The sequence below is a fragment of the Scyliorhinus canicula genome, chromosome 4 (assembly GCF_902713615.1).
Source record: "Scyliorhinus canicula chromosome 4, sScyCan1.1, whole genome shotgun sequence".
NCBI lineage: Eukaryota > Metazoa > Chordata > Chondrichthyes > Carcharhiniformes > Scyliorhinidae > Scyliorhinus > Scyliorhinus canicula.
Window position 1 is genome coordinate 79,568,433 of NC_052149.1, and position 15,469 is coordinate 79,583,901.

Below are 15,469 nucleotides of genomic sequence, written 5' to 3' on the forward strand. Positions count from 1 at the left end.
ACCATCCTTTAACCATGTTTCAGTAATGGCCACTAAATCATCGTCATTCACGATGATTTGCGCCATCAACTCATTTACTTTATTCCGAATACTACGAGCATTCAGGTAAAGTACACTTATGTTGGCTTTTTTACCTCTGTTTTGAATCTTAACATCTCGATCAGTAACCTCTCCTAAGTTCTATTTCCTCTTAACTTTTCTCCTAATTTTCCTTGTTGTTGAACCCATATCTTCATGTAACAACCTGCCGCGTTGCTTACCATTAATGTTTTTTCCTTTTCCAGTTTTATTCCTTTTAGTATTACCGGGCCTGTTCACTGAGCTCCCCTCAGTCACTGTACCTTGTACTGTCGCCCTTTTTGATTTTTGACCGTGGCTTCTCTGCTTTACACTTTCTCCCTTACTTCCTTTTGCTTCTGTCCCTGTTTTACTACCTTCCAACTTCCTGCATCGGTTCCCATCCCCCTGCCACATTAGTTTAAACCCTCCCCAACAGCTCTAGCAAACGCCCCCCCTGGGACATCGGTTCCAGTCCTGCACAGGTGCAGACTGTCCTTTTTGTACTGGTCCCACCTCCCCCAGAACTGGTTCCAATGTCCCAGGAATTTGAATCCCTCCCTCTTGCACCATCTCTTGAGCCACGCATTCATCCTATCTATCCTGACATTCCTACTCTGACTAGCACGTGGCACTGGTAGCAATCCTGAGATTACTACCTTTGAGGTCCTACTTTTTAGTTTAACTCCTAACTCCCTGAATTCAGCTTGTAGGACCTCGTCCCGTTTTTTTTACCTATATTGTTGGTGCCTATGTGCACCACGACAGCTGGCTGTTCACCCTCTTCCCAAATGTCCTGCAGCCGCTCCGAGACATCCTTGACCCTTGCACCAGCTCCGAGACATCCTTGACCCTTGCACCAGGGGGCCAACATACCATTCTGGAGTCTCGATTGGGTCAGCAGAACCACCTGTCTATTCCCCTTACGATTGAGTCCCCTATCACTATAGCCCTGCCATTCTTCTTCAGCCATGGTGCCATGAACCTTGCTGCTGCTGCCTTCCCCTGGTGAGCCATCTCCCTCAACAGTATCCAAAGCGTTATATCTGTTTTGCAGAGAGATGACCGCAGGGGACACCTGCACTGCCTTCCTACTCTTGCTCTTCTTGCTCTGTCTTTTGGTCACCCATTTTCTATCTCCCTCAGTAACTTTCACCTGCGGTGTGACCAACTTGCTTAAACCTGCTATCCACGACATCCTCAGCATCGCGGATGCTCCAAAGTGAGTCCATCCGCAGCTCCAGAGCCGTCAAGCGGTCTAACAGGAACTGCAACTGAACACACGTCTTGCACGTGAAGGAGCCAGGGACAGTGGATGTGTCCCTGAGCTCCCACATCGCACAACGTAGGTCTGGGATCTCATGCCATGTCTTAAACCTTAGGTAAACTTATACAGCTACAATTTCAAAAAAAGAAAGAAAAATAAATAAATTAGACAATGAAAAGAAAAACGACTTACCAGTCACTTACCAGGGTTAAAAAGCACCTCCTCTGCACCTAGCTTCAAATTCCCAAACTCACTCTTGGTTGTGCCTCACTCTGGCTGTGCCTTCTCTGGCTGTGTGGGAACTGGCTATCCTGACATAAGCGCAAATGTTAGAATCATAGAATTTACAGTGCAGAAGGGAGCCATTCGGCCCGTCGAGCCTGCACCGGTCCTTGGAAAGAGCACCCTACTTAAGCCTACACCTCCACCCTATCTCCGTAAACCAGTAATCCCACCTAACCTCAGGGCAATTTATCAATGCCAATCTACCTAATCTGCACATCTTTGGACTGCGGGAGGAAACCGGAATGAATGAAATGAAATGAATGAAAATCGCTTATTGTCACAAGTAGGCTTCAAATTAAGTTACTGTGAAAAGCCCCTAGTCGCCACATTCCGGCGCCTGTTCGGTGAGGCTGGTATGGAAATTGAACTCTCACTGCTGGCCTGCTTTAAAAGCCAGCTAAACCGCCCCCAGTGGTGAGCGACTTTCTTGAACTGCTACAGTTCTTGTGGTGAAAATACTCCCTCAGTGATGTTAGGGAGGGTGTTGCAGGATTTTGACTCAGCAACGATGAAGGAATGACCTTGTATTTCCAACTCAAGAAGCTGTATGACTTAATGGGGAACTTGGGGAGTATGACTTAATGGGCAACTTGGGGAGGTGGCCATCTCATGTGTCTGTTGCCATTGTCCTTTTAGGTGGTCGAGGTCATAAATTTGTACGGTACTGTCAAGGAAGCCTTGATGGTTTGCTCTAGCGCATCTTGTAGTTGGACAACAGTGTAGACATGGACCATTAGTGACACTGTACCTTTGGACTGCTTGTTCAAGAGTAAGTCCTGATTGAGTTGAAATTTATTACTGCTTAGTATGAGCAAAGTTAAAGACTGCTTTTTTTGGTCAACATTTGGATGCCTTTAACTCAACAACTTTCCTGTCTGCCCATTCAGGCTGGGCTAGGTGGAATAATATCTTGCAGGTTTTTTAAAATCCCCATAACTAATTTTTTAAGCAAAACATACAGCTTGTCACCAAGCTTACCATCTGCCCCTTCATACTGCCCCACCTCTGCCAACTGATGCTGAATTTCCATGAACACCATCATCACTTTGAAGAGTGATGCGGATAGATTGGAGAATCTGGAGTAGTTCTCATTCGAGCAAAAATGGTGGAGAAGATTTGACAGAGATGTTTAAAATCAAAGAAAGATTTAGATAGAGTAATTAAAAATAAATTATTTCCAGTGGCTGAAGGATCAATAACCAAAGGACAGAGATTTAAACTGATTTGCAAAAGAATCTGAGGTGACATGAGGAAAATGCTTCTTACTGAATAAATAGTTAGGAATGCACCTCCTGGTTTGAGAAAATTAAGTTCGCCCTGAGAGGTTCAACGTTAGGGTTCATTCGGAGGGCGGCAGCCGTTTATCAACTTCTTCGGAGAAAACTAAACTGTTAGCACATTCAGTAGGGTTAGGGAGTAAGAGGGGTTAGGGGGGAGTTAGGATATTTTTGTCTAGCTTAGGCAGGAACAGTGGGAGATGGAGGGGTGTGTTACGCACTGAACTATGTTGACATTTGTATTTATATCTTGCCATAAAACCATAAGTGCCTCAATAAAAAGTTTGTTTTTTAAAAAAAGGAATGCACTGCCTGATTGTGTGGTGGATACAGATTCAAGAGTAACTTTTTCCACAGAGAATTAAATAAATACTTGAAGGAGAGAAAATTAGGATTATGTAGTTAAAAACAGCGGATGGAACTAACTGGGTTGCCTCTTTGAAAGAGCCAAAACGGACCCATGGGCAAAAGGGTGACCTCCTGCATTAGACTATTCTACCAACTTCTTCAGTGGTCTTCTGGTCTCCACTTTGTGCAAACTTCAGCTAATCTGGAAATCTTGTACAGTCAACACTCTGGATATCTGTGCATTGGTGAATTAATTTCAAGATTCTCATCCTCATTTTCACTGTATCTCTGCTTCTTTGCAGCTTTATTTGAGTAATTTTTTTCAGCCAGATATTTGTTCATACCTTATTCATACCAAGAAATATTGCTTTCTCTCCACAGTCTGTTGATGTTTAAACTAATAAATCCAATTCTGTGGATTCTTTTCCAAAAATATGCTACCTGAAAAGATGCATATCTTTCGACTCCTTCCCTAACTCGGTTCTTTTTCTGCATAATAGCTGACTGCAGCAACATTGAGGTATTCTTTTAAATGCAAAATGCTATTTAAAACATTTTTATGATGTGGAGATGTCGGCGTTGGACTGGGGTGAGCACAGTAAGAAGTTTTACAATACCAGGTTAAAGTCCGACAGGTTTGTTTCAAATCACTAGCTTTCGGAGCATTGTTCCTTCCTCAGGTGAATGAAGAGGTAGGTTCCAGAAACATATATATGGACAAAGTTAAAGATGCAAGATGATACTTTAAATGGAGTCTTTGCAGGTAATTAAATCGTTACAGATCCAGAGATAGGGGTGATCCCAGGTTAAAGAGGTGTTAATTGTCTCAAGGCAGGACAGTTGGTAGTATTTCGCAAGCCCAGGTCAGATGGTGGGGGTGAATGTAATACGACGTGAATCCCAGGTCCCGGTTGAGGCTCTACTTGTGTGTGCGGAACTTGGCTATAAGTTTCTGCTCGGCGATTCTGCGTTGTCGCGCGTCCTGAAGGCCGCCTTGGAGAATGTTTACCCGAAGATCAGAGGCAGAATGCCCTTGACTGCTGAAGTGTTCCCCGACTGGAAGGGAACATTCCTGCATGGTGATTGTCACACGATGTCCGTTCAGCAACTGAAGTTGAAGTCCACGGCATAACATTGAATAAGAGGTTTCAGATTTTATTTATGTCCTTTGTAATTTTAAAAATTAGGAACATCAGCGTTCTATCTTTCATCCAGGAAAAGACATCATATTTAACACTGGGTGTGCAAGCTAAAACTGTGCACAACTTGTGCTACAAAGAGAACTTGGTGCAATAATCCAATAAATATTATCTGTGTGGTTGACCTCTATAAAACATTGTTTTAAGTACCACTCAAATCTATTACGGTGCAACAATGCTTTACTGATTTGCAGGTTGTACGATAGCATACTGTCATCCACTATGCAGCCTACCATATTGTTCATAGTTCAAAGAAAGAGCTAGGACGGTATGCTCCAATTGCCGCGCCAAAATCTAGTTCGGTGAATCTGTTTTTACGCTCTGCCCCCTCAAAAACGGCGTAATAGCTCAGTACGCTGCACACCCTTGGGATGGCCTCAGGACGTCACCTGAGGCCCTTCCCCGACGTTCCGCCCCCGATGGACCGACATCTCCACTGCGTCGGTTGCGTGTGCTCACAGTTTTCGGGGACCTCACGTGGTGGCTGTACAGCACCGCCAAAGTCGGCGGGGGGGGGGGGGGTGGGGGGGCTTGTTCCGCTGGTGGGGGGTTACACGGGGGCACTATCTGGCAGGCCGGGCAGCTGGCGCCATGTTGTCGCCGCCGTACGCATGCGCGGCCAGGACCCAGCAATTCTCCATCCGGATCTGCAGGTAAAGCCGTGACGCGACCGCTAGCCCCACACCGGGCGGAGCATTGGTGCGGGTGCTGCGCCAACTTTTTGGTTGTAAGACTGGACACATGCTCCGGACTTAGCCTCAAAATCGGAGAATCCAGCCCCTAATATTTAGCTTGCAACATAGCATGTGTCAGAAAATTCTAAAGTGAGTTACTGTAGTTATATGCATAACCACAACAGGTAATTTGATATGGAGTCAGATCCACATTGTCGTGATGTGATTCTCCTCATTGACATAAAATGTGATCTCAGCAAACCACAAATTCATAACCTCTTGGTTGACTGCCTTAAGTGATCAGTTATAAAAGAAGTATTTAAAAGGTAAATGTTTATTTTAAAGTAAGTAGTCTAATTGTTTCTAACTTTTCTGTTGCAGTTGGCAACTGCTGTTGAGGCTGCTGTCGCAAAGGAAAGACTCTGGAATTTTACAGAGGATGAAACGGCCGAGCGAGTTGTTCTCCAAGTCTACGCTGATTCAAAGAAGTATCCTTTAATGGTTAAACAGAGGAACACAGAATTTTATATTATCATGAACTACAGTCAAAACGTAAGTAAGTAAAGTCATGCTGAGCAAAACGTATTTCTCAAGTGTTTCAGTTCCCATGTTTTAATTTTCCAGATAGAGGAACATAGTTTTTTCCCACCTGTTTCTCACATTTGACCAAGCTGGAATTCCTTTTAAGTAACAGTATGTTGTTCATGTAAGGATTCAGAAAAAAATACAAGGAGAGACTTGGGTGTAAGAAGAGAAAATGTTTGGCAGAGATCTTTTGAAGGGATGAAAGATAGCTTCCTCAAGAAAAGTATAAGAGAGAAGAGGTGCTAAGACAAGGAAAAATAGATGGAAAAAATATCAGGGAGCAAAAGAACTACCTTTTTTCAGAAAAGCAATGATGTGGTTGGGTCACCATGTTTATTGGAGTGGGTCAAAAGATTAGAATAGAAAGCTTATGGAGGTGGAAGAGAGACAGAAAGTCCCAAATACAACAAGGAGAGCAGGGAAGATAGATCACTGCAAAATTTGCTGATTGTCAACCAATCCTCAATCTGTGCTAATATATTTCTCATGTGCTCTAATCTTGTATTGCAACTCTTGTGTGGCACTTCTTCGAATGCCTTCTGAAAATCTAAATATACGACAACTGCAGGTTCCCTCTTATTTGCCGTACTGGTAACACTTAATCGATTTGTCAAGCACAATTTGCCTTTCAAAAAACTGAGAGTCGGTATTATCATATTGGGAATTTTCCAAGTCCCCTGTTATCATGCTTTTAATAATGGATTTATTAACAAAAGCACTTTCCTACGGTTGATGTCAGGCTAACTGTCTTATAGAGGTCTCCTAGGTGCCCTACCTCCGTCTCCAGAGTCACCACACAATTGCTGTGGTCCGAGATCCCTCCTTCGATCTCCCAAATCTGTGACCCCTGCACCTCCAAATACTTCTCCACCTGTTCCAAAGAACTCTTCAGGTGTGCCACAGCTCCTTCGATGGCCTTTGAGCAATCCTCCCACATTTCTTTCCTCTGCTGCTGGAATTCTGCCTTAATAAAAGCTATCAATTCCAGCTGGAGCTTTCCAGCTTGCATCAGCCTTTCCCCCATCTGCATGTTTACTGCTGTTGCAGCATAGGCCTGCTCCAACTTTTCAACCAAATCTCTCACTGTTTTCTGCCGGGTCTGTTAACCAGCAGACATACTACTCCCGGGGAAAACTACTCCAATATTCTCCGACGTCTTTTCATCAAAATGCTACCAGTATTGGGTAAAAAGAGCTCTCTTTTGTGCCTTCAAGCAGGAGCTGCCCTGTGTGTGACCACGCACACCATGGCCACCACAGGCAGATTTAATCTTGGAGGTGGATCGACAGTTTTCCACGGCCCTACAGCAGAGTTGTTAGCAGAGAAAGAGGCTACCAATTATGTTTGAGCTTGAAGCGACAGGGAATGTGGTGAACCAGTTTCACTGTTTCCGAGATCATTTTATGAGTACGTGGATAAAGCCGGTCAATTATTGGCCCACCAGTTGTGACAGCAGGCAGCCACACAGGAAATTGCTCAGGTTAAAGATGAGGGGGGAGAGCTGGTTATTGCCTCAAATAAGATTAATGGAGCTTTAAAAGTTTTTTTTATTAAGGGCTGTACAAGTCTGAACCGCCGGTGGATGGATTGGAGATGGAGTGATTTTTGGGCAGAATTGGACTTCCCAGTGGTAGAAAGGGAGGGGCTGGAGGCACCGTTGGAGTTGGAGGCAGTTATAGACTGTATTGGTTCCACGCAATCGGGGAAAGCACCGGGCCGGATGGTTTTCTGACCGAATTTTACAGCTTGCGGCCTTGTTGACTCCGCACTTGCGGGGAATGTTCAGCGACTCTCTGAGAGCGGTGCTGCCTGCCATGCTGGCGCAGGCCTCGATTTCTTTAATCCCGAGAAAGGAATACGTCCCCTTGAGTGTGGGTCTGAAATGCCTATTTCACTATTAAATACTGACGTGAAAATATCAGCTAAGGTTCTGGTGAAACGTTTGGAGGGGTGCCTACCAGAAGTGATCTCGGGCCAGACAGGATTTGACAGGGGCCGACAGTCGTCGTCCAAGATCGGGAAGCTTTTGAATGTGGTCATGTCACCCTCTGTGGAGCAGGTGCCGGAGATGATCATCTCCATGGATACGGAGAAGGCCTTTGACCGTGCTGAGTGGAGCTACCTCTTTGAGGTCTTGGGGCGATTTGGGTTTGGTCCTACTTTTATTTCCTGGGTAAAACTGCTATATAATGCCTCTTGAGGCTTATGTCCAAATGCTGTGAGCTCAGGATATTTCCGACCATACGGAGACGAGACAGGGATGCCCGCTGTCTCCACTATTGTTGCGCTAGCGATTTAAATATTGGCCATTTCACTTAGATCTTCAGATCAAGGGGGGTAAGAAACAGAGAGTGCCATTTTACGCGGACGATTTGTTGTTGTACGTTTCTGATCCTCCCATAAGTATGGGAGAAATTACATAATTGTTGAAAATATTTGGATCGTTTTCAGGGTATAGATTTGAATATGAACAAGAGCCAGATGTTCCCGTTAAATTCCCTGGGGAACAAGACAGATCTGGGGAGGCTGCCTTTTAAACTGGCCAAGACGCAGTTTCGGTATTTAGGGACGATTGAACACTGTTGCATAAGTTGACCGTGGCCAGTCTGGTGGAAGAGGTGAAGGGGGATGTGGGGAGGTGGGATGCCCTCTCTTTAACCTTGGCGGGTAGAGCACACACAGTGAAAATCAACATTTTACCGAGGTTGCTATTCGTGTTCTAGAGTCTTCCGATCTTCGTCCCCAAATCTTTATTCGCTAGAGTTGATAAATTAATCTCTGCTTTTGTTTGGGCGGGAAGACTCCCGAGATTAGAAGAGCTTTCCTGCAGAGAGGGTGACAATCAGCTGGGTTGGCACTACCAAACCTGCTGCTCTATTACTGGGCGGCGAGCATTGGGAAAGTGCAAAGGTGGTTTGAGCAGCCGGGTGAGGGGTGGGGTCGGATAGAGGAGGTCTCTTGTGTAGGGCCATGTCGAAGGGCATTGGTTACGGCCCCTCTTCTGTTCTCCCTGGCCAAACTCTCGATGAGCCCTGTGGTCGTGGCATCTTTAAGAATTTGGAACCAGTTTAGACAACATTTTGGACTGGGGACATATTGTTACTGTCACTAATCTGTGATAATCATAGTTTTGCACCACCAGGGCTGGATGCAATGTAAAGGATATGGAGGAGAAAAGAGATTGGGAGGTTCAGGGATTTATTTGTGGAAGGTAGGTTTGCAAGTCTGAAGAAGATGGAAGAGAAATTTCAACTCCTGATGGCGAGTGCATTTAGGAACTTTGTTCTAAAGAGTTGTCCTCATTCCCCCAGTTGCCGAGACCCATACTGAAAGATCGGATGCTATCACGGGATGCGATGGGGCAAGGGAAGATCACCAATATATATGAGTATTTGCTGGAGATGGGGAAATAATCACTAGAAGAGGTGAGGGGGAAGTGGAAATTAGGGCTAGAGGAAGGGGTGTGGAGTGAGATCCTGCATAAGGTGAACTTTACCTCCTCCTATGTTAGGTTGAGCCTGATACAATTTAAAGTAGTACACAGAGTGTACTTAACTAAAATGCATATGAGTAGGTTCTTCCCTGAGGTGGAGGACATGTGTGAGCATTGTACAGGAGGCTTGCAAACTCACACTTGTTCTGGTCTTGCCCCAAGCTAGTTGGGTTCTGGGTCTCATTTTTTGGGATCATGCCGCAGATTATTGGGGTCAAACTAGAGCCGTGTCCGCTCGTGGTGATCTTTGGGGTGTCAGACTCACCAGAGTTCTTGATTGGGGGAAGGCTGACATCTTGGCAGTTGCCTCAATGGTGCCTCGGAGGTGTGTCCTGCTTGGATGGTAGTCGGTGGTGCCACCCAGCCAGGGCCTCGGCATGGTTGAGTGACCTAGCAGAATTTCTGCAATTGGAAAAGATTAAATATACCCCGGGAGGGTCGGAAGAAAGGTTCTATTCAAGGTGGTTGCCGTTCATCACTTCCTTTAAGGACCTGTTCATGGCCAGCAGTTAGGGGATGGGGCAGAAGGTTAAGAGGGGAGGGGATAAGGGAGGGAAGATAGTGGGGCTGAGTGGGGTGATGGGGGCTTTTGCTGTTACTTTGGTAAAATAAAAATGACAAACTGTTTGTAAGAATTTGATAATGTTTAAAATAAAATATATTTTAAAAATCTCTTAAAGACTATTTTTACATTTCTTGACTTCCGGTGGTGGGCATGGTGTGAGTGGTCGCACACAGGGGAGCTCCTGCTTGAAGGTGTAGAAAAGAAAAGAGCTCTTTTTAGTCCGAGTTGGATGTAACTTCGACAGAACGTTACTGGGAGTGGTATGTCTGCTGGTTATCAAACCCGGCAGAAGAAAGTAAAAATTCTGGCCAAGGAGTTGGAAGAGACTTGTGGTACAGCAGCTATTGGAAAGATGGCGGAGAGGGAAGGGTCAGTGCAAGTTGGCAAGCCCTAGATGGAACAGTTGATTGCCTTCATCAAGGAAACGTTCTGCCAGCAGAGGAAGGAGATGCAGGAGGAGCGATCGAAGGCCATCAAAGGGGCTGTGGCACCCCTGAAGGGCTCGATGGAAAGGGTGGGAAAATGTCAGGAGGCTTGGGGATCACAGGTCCGAGCGATCTGAACACAACATTAGAGTGGAGGCAGAGGTGGGGCTCTTAGGAGACCTTTGCAAAATTTTGAGAGCACAAGTGAAGGAGTAGGAAAACAGTTTGAGGAGGCAGAATCTGCGAATAGTTTGCCTGCCAGAAGTGCGAGTGCCAAGAGGTACTTTTTGTGAATACTGGTGGGGCTGGTGGCGGCGGAGATGCTGGACAAGGCCCTTGAGGTGGACAGAGCGCACAGGGTTCTGAGGCAGAAGCTGAGAGCTGGGGAGCTGCCGCAGGCGGTAATCATGAGACTCCGCAAGTTTGTGGAGAAAGAGAAAATCTTGCAGTGAGCCAAGGAGAAGCAGAACTGGGAATGGGTGGGGAACAAGGTCCGAATATACCAGGACATTGGAACTCAACTGGCAAAATGACATGCGGGGCACAACGGGGCCAAGGAGATGTTATATCAACGGCAGATCAAGTTTGGGATGTTCGACCCGGCAAATCTATGGGTGACTTATGAAGACCGGGAATATTATTTTGAGACCACAGAAGTGGCCAATAATTTTATCAAGGAGTATAAACTGGGGGAGAAGTGAACAATTTGGGGAGACGGAGGTGTTGGCACTCTAGAATAATGGAGAATACGGGTAGAGTGGGGAGTTTTCCTCCGATGTGGAGGGTTTTTTTCTTTTTACTGTTGGGTTGACAAAGGGCAGTAGGGGTGAAATGTTTGTATGGGGACGGCTGTCCCCACCCCCTCCTGCTGCTTGTGGCTCTGTTTTTGTTTTGTTTTTGGGAAGGTGACCTGTGATTCGAGGTGAGTTTTTCTTTGGGTGGGGGAGGGTGATGCCAGCGGGGAGCCTTCCTCACAAAACAAAGAGGTGAGCGAGTGGTGGAGAGTCAGTAGGAAGAGCCTTTGGGCAGGAGTTGGCACACTGGCTGGTCATGCTGGTGAACGGGAGTGAGGTGGGGGAGAAGACAGAGAGGTGGCCGTAGGGAGTTGGGGCGAGGTTGGAAAAGAAACATGGTCAGGGGCGGAGAAAAGGGCCACCTTGGATAGACCAGATATACGGTGAAATTAATGGAGGTAGAGCCAAAAGAGGAAGATGGCATTCAGTCGAGGGGAAATGGAGGCGTAAGCTCCCCCCGGTACGGCTGATAACATGGAACCTGCAAGAGCTCAATGGACCGGTGAAAAGATCTTTGGTCTCTGCGCACCTAAGGAGTTAAAAGGCGGAGGTGATCTTTCTGCAGGAGGCGCACATCCGCGTGAAGGATCAGATTAGGCTAAAAAAGGGATGGGTGGGCCAGGTTTTCCACTCTGGGTTTGATTCAAGGTCGCAGGGGAGAGCCATTTTGGTAAGCAGGAAATTGGGGTTTGTGAGTGCGAAGGAAGTGAGGGACCCAGGTGGGAGATATGTGATGGTGAGTGGGGTATTAGAGGGAACGCCGGTGGTACTGGTGAATGTGTATGCACCGAATTGGGACGATCTAGGTTTTATGAGGGGTTTGCTAGCAACAATCCTGGACTTGACCACGCACCAGTTGATAATGGGAGAAGATTTTAATTGAGTCCTAGAACCGAACGCAAATAGTTTGAGCCCCAGGTCAATGGGTAGGATACGAATGGCAAAGATGCTGGGCGGGTTTATGGTTTTTGTGGACCCGTGGTTTTCAAGAACCCAGGCGGAAGGGAGTATTCCTTTTTCTCCTGTTTATAGGGTATATTCAAGAATCAACTTTTTTGTGGTAAGCCGGGAGGTTTTGGTTGGGGTGGAGCTGGCAGAGTACGTGGGGATAGCAATCTCTGATTACACGCCCCATTAGCTGGAGATTCGGCTTAGATCGGGATGGAGCAGAGGCCAAGGTGGAGGCTCGATTTGGGTTATTTGCGGTAAAGTGTGGGCTGTGATTAAAAGATTCTGTAGAATTGAACCAAAGCGAAGAGGTGTCTGTGATCACTTTTTGGGGTGCACTAAATGGGAGCAGATTATCTCTTTCAAGGCACATGCGGATAGGGAAAGGAGGGAGGAATATGAATGGCTAATGAACGTGATGGTTGAGGTAGATAGGGAGTACGCGAGGGCGCCCACCATGGAGGGATGGGCGTGAAGGAAAATATTTCAGGGACAATTCGATAGATGACGACCGGGAGGGTGGTAGGACGGCTGCGTAGGGCAAGTGGGGTGCAATACAAGTACGGGGAGAAGGCGAGTCGAATGTTAGTGCATCAGCTACGAAGGCAGACTGCGTCCAGAGAAATATTGAAGATCCCCCAGCAGGGGACGGGGTGTCGAAGCTGAGAGCGGGGAAGAGGGGGACATGGGGCGGTTTTTAGACGAACTGGAGTTTCCGTAGCTGGAGGAAGAACAGGAGGCGCTGGAGGAGCCCTTCGGGCTGAGGGAGGTATTGGACAGTATAAGGGATATGAAGTCGGGAAAGGCCCTTGTGTCCGATGGTTACCCGGCGAAATTCTATAAGGAGGGGGACTGCACACCTCTGAGCCCCCCAACGGGGGCGTGGGGATGAAACAGTTCCTAGACGGACTGGAACTACCAGTTGTAGGGGAGACAGAAGGAGGAAGCTGGAAGCACCAATAGATCTGGGAGAAATCATGGACAGCATCAGCTCCATGCAGGTGGGGAAGGCACCGGGACCCGACAGGTTCCCGGCGGACATCTACAAAACATTTGCACCAGTCCTGGCCCTACACCTAACGGACATGTTCGCGGACTCACTGGCAAGGGGCACCCTGCCCCTCACGCTAGCGCAGGCTACAATTTCACTGATATCCAAAAAAATATGAAGACCTGACTGCACAGACCCATTTCACTGTTGAACGTGTATGCAAAAATACTCGCAAAGGTCCTGCCAAAATGCTGGAGGACTGCATACCAGAAGTGGTCACAGAGGACCAAACGGGCTTTGTCAAGGAAAACACCAGAGGTGATCGGCCCCACTGGACGCAGAAAAGGCTTCGACAGAGTCAAATGGAACTACCTCCTCGAGGTACTGGAACGGTTTGGGCTAGGAGTGGGGTTCACCGCTTGGGTGAGGCTCCTGTACAACGCTCCCAAAGCGAGTGTCCAAACTAACACCACCAGCTCTGAATACTTCTAGCTGCAGAGAGGAACATCACAGGGCTGCCCTCTGTCCCCACTCTTGTTCGTGCTAGCGATCGAACCCCTGGCGATAGTCCTGCAGGACTCAAAAAGCTGGAAGGGAATCCAGAGAAGAGACAGAGAGCACAGAGTCTCACTCTATGCAGATGACCTGCTCCTCTATGTCTCGAAGCCACAGGAGGAACTGAAGGCAATACTACAAATACTGAAAGAGTTTGGAACCTTCTCATGCTACAAACTTAATCTGGACAAAAGCGAGGCATTCCCAGTGAACCAAAACGGGGAAGGGACAGAGCTGGAGAGGCTCCCATTCAAAACGGCCCAGAACAGTTTCCCGTTATCTGGGGATCCAGCTAGCCAGAGACTGGACACAGATCCACAAGTGGACCCTGACCAGCCTGGTGGAGGAAGTAAGAAAAGACCTTCAAAGGTGGGTCTCATTCCCACTCTCTCTGGCGGGGAGAGTGCAGACGATCAAGATGAATGTACTGCCAAAGTTCCTCTTGTTTAGATCCATACCGATCTTCATCCCCAAGGCCTTTTTCCAAAACATGGACAGTCTAATCATGGCGTTTGTGTGGGGGGAATAAACCGAGAATCCCTAAACCGACAATGGAAAGAAGGAAAATTGATGGGGGCTTGGCCTGACCAAACCTACAATACTACCACTGGGCAGCAACGGCAGAAAGAGTGAGGGGATGGGTACAAGAACCCGACACAAATTGGGTTCAAATGGAGGAGGCCTCCTGTAAAGGAACGACTCCGGGCCCTGGCCACAGCAGCACTCACATCCTCCTCAACAAGATGCACAACGAGCTCAGTGATATGGGCCATGCTGAGAACATGAACCCAGCTGAGACAACACTTCAGGAAAACTAGAGGACCTGATGGGCACAAGCAGCGAGAAAGGGGGGCTATGTGGGAAAATATCCAGACAGCTACCGGACAGAGCTCGAACACCACTGGATGAGACCAGACAAAAATGGGAGGACGAAGTAGGGACAGAGATAGGGCGGGGACTTTGGAGCGAAGTACTGAGCAGGGCTAATTCCCATCTCCTGCTGTGCAAGGCTAAGCCTAATGCAGCTCAAAGTGGTGCACAGAGCACCCCTGACCAGAACCCGAATGGGGACAAAATAAACCTCTCTGCATAATAAAGGAAATTAGCGCGGGCAAGAAGAATGTGATGTGTAAATATATACAACTGTTTAAAAGTATGAGAAATGCCAATAAAAAGATTTTTTAAATCGCAACGGACCTGGCGCCACATCTCTTGAGGGCATTTAATGAGGCATTGCCGAAGGGGGAGCTGCCAGAGACAATGATGCAGGCAATTATCACATTTATACCAAAGAAGGGGAAAGACCCATTAGAATGTGGGTCATACAGGCCCATATCACTGTTAAATACAGATGTGAAAGTACTGGCTAAGTTGGTGCGGGAAGGATGAAAGGATGTGTCCTAGGGGTGGTTGCGGACAACACAGGTTTCGCAACAGGCAGGCTGCTTTCTAGTACTATAAGGTTGCTGTTAAATGCGGTCATGACCCCATCAAGAGCTTGGGTACCAGAGGCAGTGGTGCCCATGGATGCGGAGAAGGCATTTGACCGGGTGTCGCTATACGCGGGCGACCGTATGTTTCGGACCCACTGGAGAGCATGGAGGGGATCATGGACCTGTTGGGGAAGTTGGGACGTTCTTGGGATATAAGCTAAATGTAGGGAAAAGTGAGGTGTTCCCGGTGAACGAGTTGGGTTGGCGAGCCACCATTCAAGGTAGCCAGAGACAGCTTCAGATACCTGGGGATTTAGGTGGTGAGGGAATGGGCGATGCTACAGAAATGGAATCTAACAAAGCTGGTGGAGGAGGTTAGGGAGGACCTGAAGAGGTGGGACACATTGCACCTGACCCTGGTAGGGAGGGTCCAGGTGATGAAGATGAACATTCTGCTGAGGTTCCTGTTCATATTCCAGACACTTCCGATCTTTGTACCAAAGGCCTTCTTTTGAAAACTGCAAATAATTATCTCAGACTTTGTATGGTTTCATAGAACAGTACAGCACAGAA

The 15,469-nt window shown here is 47.2% G+C and overlaps 1 protein-coding gene across 12 annotated transcripts in view; it reads left to right on the forward strand.

Annotated features, from left to right (window-relative positions):
- odr4 (odr-4 GPCR localization factor homolog) overlaps window positions 1-15,469 on the forward strand; it is a 171,213-nt gene that overhangs the window by 63,168 nt on the left and 92,576 nt on the right. For all 12 annotated transcript variants that reach the window (XM_038794585.1, XM_038794588.1, XM_038794575.1 and 9 more), the window contains one exon: window positions 5,489-5,595. In XM_038794585.1, coding sequence (XP_038650513.1) covers window positions 5,489-5,595 — 107 coding nt within the window. The remainder of the gene's footprint in view (window positions 1-5,488; window positions 5,596-15,469) is intronic.